This window comes from Austrofundulus limnaeus, unplaced genomic scaffold (genome assembly GCF_001266775.1).
Source record: "Austrofundulus limnaeus strain Quisiro unplaced genomic scaffold, Austrofundulus_limnaeus-1.0 Scaffold457, whole genome shotgun sequence".
Lineage (NCBI taxonomy): Eukaryota > Metazoa > Chordata > Actinopteri > Cyprinodontiformes > Rivulidae > Austrofundulus > Austrofundulus limnaeus.
In genome coordinates, this window is record NW_013952859.1 from 72,603 (window position 1) to 76,370 (window position 3,768).

At 45.9% G+C, this 3,768-nt stretch overlaps 1 protein-coding gene across 1 annotated transcript; it reads left to right on the forward strand.

Moving 5' to 3' along the window:
- Position 1: 1 nt before the first annotated feature.
- On the forward strand, positions 2–2,542 carry LOC106529637 (ras-associated and pleckstrin homology domains-containing protein 1; the record flags this gene model as incomplete). The annotated part of the gene is given in 1 exon segment (XM_014025116.1): positions 2–2,542. A coding segment is annotated over 1 exon segment (944 nt), but the record flags the coding sequence as incomplete, so codon positions are not given.
- Positions 2,543–3,768: the final 1,226 nt, after the last annotated feature.

The following is a 3,768-nucleotide window of genomic DNA, read 5'->3' on the forward strand; positions in this document are numbered from 1 at the left end:
CCCCCGCCCCCTCCACTTCCTCCTGGAAATCTGGGCTCCCCCTTGAGGAGATCGCCTTCTGGCTCCTCCAGTTCAGGCGTCAAAAAGCCTCCTCCCACCCCGCAGAGGAACTCCAGCATCAAGTCTGGCTCCTCCTCTTTCTACGAGGAATCTAGGAGGAACTTGCTCAGCAAATTTGCTCCCCAGAACAACTGCGCCCCTTCCTCCTCGAGTCCCACCTACTCCTCCAACGGGTCTCCTTTGAAGGACTCGTCAAATGGACCCCCTGCTCCCCCTAAACCGGGCAAACTCAACCTGGCAAACCTTCCTTTAGCCCTGCAGTCCAAAGTGAGCCAGACGAAGCAGTTCGGGGGCGACTTCCCCTCTCCGCCCTCTGACTGCGGCTACTTCCCCCCTCCTCCTCCTGCCTCCGAGCTCTTCCCCCCTCCGCCGCCAGGCAACGAGTCCCACGGCGGAGGAGCTCCCAGGGTAGCTGTGGTGAACCCCCAACCTCAAGCTCCACCTCCGCCGCCCGCCTCCCTCGCCAGCAACTCGATGTGGGCGAAGAACTCTCTTAAAAAGACCCCTCCGCCCACACTCGGCCGACGCAGCAACGTCACCCCGGAACCACTTCCTCCGGCCTCGCCCTCGTCTCCAAAGGGCGTCTCGGGCCAGCCAAACTTCTTGGCGGACCTCAGCCAGACACTGAAGAGGAAGTCATTTGGCCGCCAGGGTTCGGTCACCTCCGCAGGCTTCTCGTGCAAGTTTGAGCCTGCGGGGACCATGGACGACATGGCGCTGCCCCCGCCGCCCCCCGAGCTGCTCCTGGACCAGGGCAAGCACAGCAACGGGGGGAGCGGCGGCTACATGTCCGGAAACATCTCAGGCTATGCAACGATACGGAAAGGACCCCCGCCTGCACCGCCCAAGCGTGGGGAAGGCACGAAACTTACGGGCGATTGTTGAACTCCGAGTTCAGGACACAGACGTTAATATGCATTAGCTGAAGAGGTTTGACTTCCTGTACTGCTTGTGCTCGGTGTAAATACGAAAAGCTAAACTAGACCACGGTTAAACCCTGCATTATTATTATTATTATTAATATTATTTTATTTTTAAATCATGTAAGACATCTTAGATTTGTGAGGTTTACAATCCTGGAATGGTTGGGACTGTAGCAGATAAAAGGTTAGCAGGTTTTGGATAGTCCCTTTATGGAAACTCCCACCGTTTGAGATTTAAATCGACCCTGGAAGGAATCATGCGAACGTAGTCTGAGCCAAACTTGGTTCTTTGCCATGAAGTCGTGCCACGTCCTGAAGACCAAACCCTCTTCTGAGTTTTTACTTTTATTTTATTTTTTGCTTTGATGCATGGATTACACAGGACTTCAGACTGTAAACCACAAAGCTGTTGGTGTGTGTGTGTGTGTGAACGTGTGCGAGAAAAAGACTGAATCTGCATGCATGCATTGAGTGCGTGCATGTAGGAACAGCAGTGAAGTAGTTAAAGTTAGAAGGAAAAAAACAGAAGGTCTTTGTGTTACGATGAAAAGTTTGCTTTTATATAAAATAATTTAAAAGAAATGTGTTTTTTTTTTATAAAAGAAATGTCTTAGCTGGTCAACAGAGTCTAGTCAATCAGAGCGTTAGGGTGTGCTGGAATGTATGTGAGGCGTTTTTCAAAACATGACAAAGATTATTCAGCAGTGCCCCGTTTTGTTGTAGGAACTGTTTCACTTCTTGGAAAAATGCAAATCAGAAGGAAGCCTTATTCCCAAAGTCTTGCCCAGAGGTCAAAGCAGAGAGGAGAAATCTTCCACAGGCTGTAAAGGAGTCAGGAAAAGTGCCCATGGAAAAAGACTTGTGTTAAACAGAAGGGAGGCCTACAGTCGTGTGCAAGTCCCCCGTGTGTTGGCTTGATTTTTGGACCTTATCCTTCTGTTTGCATCTGTACAGCTGCAGCTCCGTTTCCTTCGGTTCTCTACCGCCTCTTTCCGAACACCTCATCCAAGGAGGAGAGAACTGAAATCTCATTTTACAGGACAAAGCGATGGAAGTTGTTTGATGTACAAAGCGTTAAGATTTGAAATTTATTTACATCGTCCAACTTGCATTAGACTGAAAGTGCTTTCCGCTCCGTCTCGTTTCTTCATGGTGCCATTTGCTGCTTCAGTATGAAAAGGACTGAACTTTGGGTCTATAAAAGTCGAGCACCAAGGGTTTGTTTCTTGCAGCCACGCTTTTTGTTTTTAAGGTGCTAGTGCTGCCTTCAAGCAACCCTTACTTGACAGATTTTCATACACCTGGACGACATTAATTCACATCATATCAACGCTTGTCATGAGCATGTGCTGGTCCACAAAAGGCTTATTAAACCCGCTGTTCGTTTGTCTTTCTCAGCTACGGAGGCTTAATTAATAGATCTTGACAGGATGTTTGCCACATATATATTATTGATGTTGGGGGTGGGGGCGGGGGGCAAAGTGAGGTGTAGACAGAAGGGTGAGTAAATGTTTCCTCTTGCATATAAACTGAAAAACAATATAAATGTTCCAACTAGACTTCAGCTTGTCTGTCCTTTTTTTGTTTTTCATCGATTTTTATTTGAAAAGTAATGGATCGCTGTGATCATTGCTCCCTCTAGTGGCTGGATTCTGAACCACAGTGTGGACATGAAAAATAAGTCATCCTCTAGCTGTCCTTTGTCCTTCAGCAGGCCTCACAAAAATACCTAATACACCTGGAGAAAAGCATCTCCCAAATTAGTTTATTTTTTATTTATTTATTTTGTTTTGTTTTAGAACTCATTTGAGGAAATGCCAAAGATTTGTCTGTTTGTAAAAGTAAAAATCTGAATTCTTAATCTCAGCAAAATAACTCAGTATAATGAGCATGCAGTTAGTATACTCCACAGATGTTGTCTGTATAGAGATCATAGAGCAAGCCGCTTGGTCAAAAGAGGTGCCAATCAAAAAGGGGCGGGGCCTACAGCCTTTTTGACACATTTCAATTTGAAAAACTGGCAGAATCTACAAGGCTTTTTATCAAAATATAAGTTAGTGTCAGCTGTAATTCAGAGTAATAATCTGGGCATTTATTGAAAGTAGAATGTTTTATTAGTGCATTCTTGGTTTCAAAGATGCAAAACGGAAAAGACGGTTTAAATGTCTGATTTATAAAATCCTGACTAAATGATGGAGGTAGTACCAGGTGTGACTGAGGTCAGTGTATTAACARAGTGCTGCACACAGTGGCTTTCATTTTTAGTTTAAAGCTTGTTCTAATTGTAGAGCTGGTCAGACCTGCTGTGGTCACTGTAGTGTGAAAAGGTTCTGTGTCGACCAGCATTAAATTCACCTTATTAAACACATGGCTCATGTACACTCAGTAAAGCTGTGCAGGTTACAGCTATCAGCACCATGTTTCACTGCGGTGGAGTTTTATGGGTTAAAAGCTTCAGTTTTTGCTCTGGTCACTAATCTGACTGTCCAGTGTTACATGTCTGTGTGTAGATTTTTGAGTTTTATGTTAGTGAAACATAGGAATTTTCTCAGAGCTGTCCACTTTCAGCTGATAGATGATGTTGGTGCCAAAAACTGTGCTGGGCTGTCACCATCCGGGGACAGTTAAAGTTGTCTCATCTACGAAAGACCGCCCCACTGTCGCCTAAAACCAAGAACCACAGGATTCAGGACTATCAGAAGTTCAGGTATGTTTGTTTACATCTAGGCACCTCATGTTGCAGGAAATGTTGGTGTCACTGAGAAGAAATTGGGGGGGGGGGGGG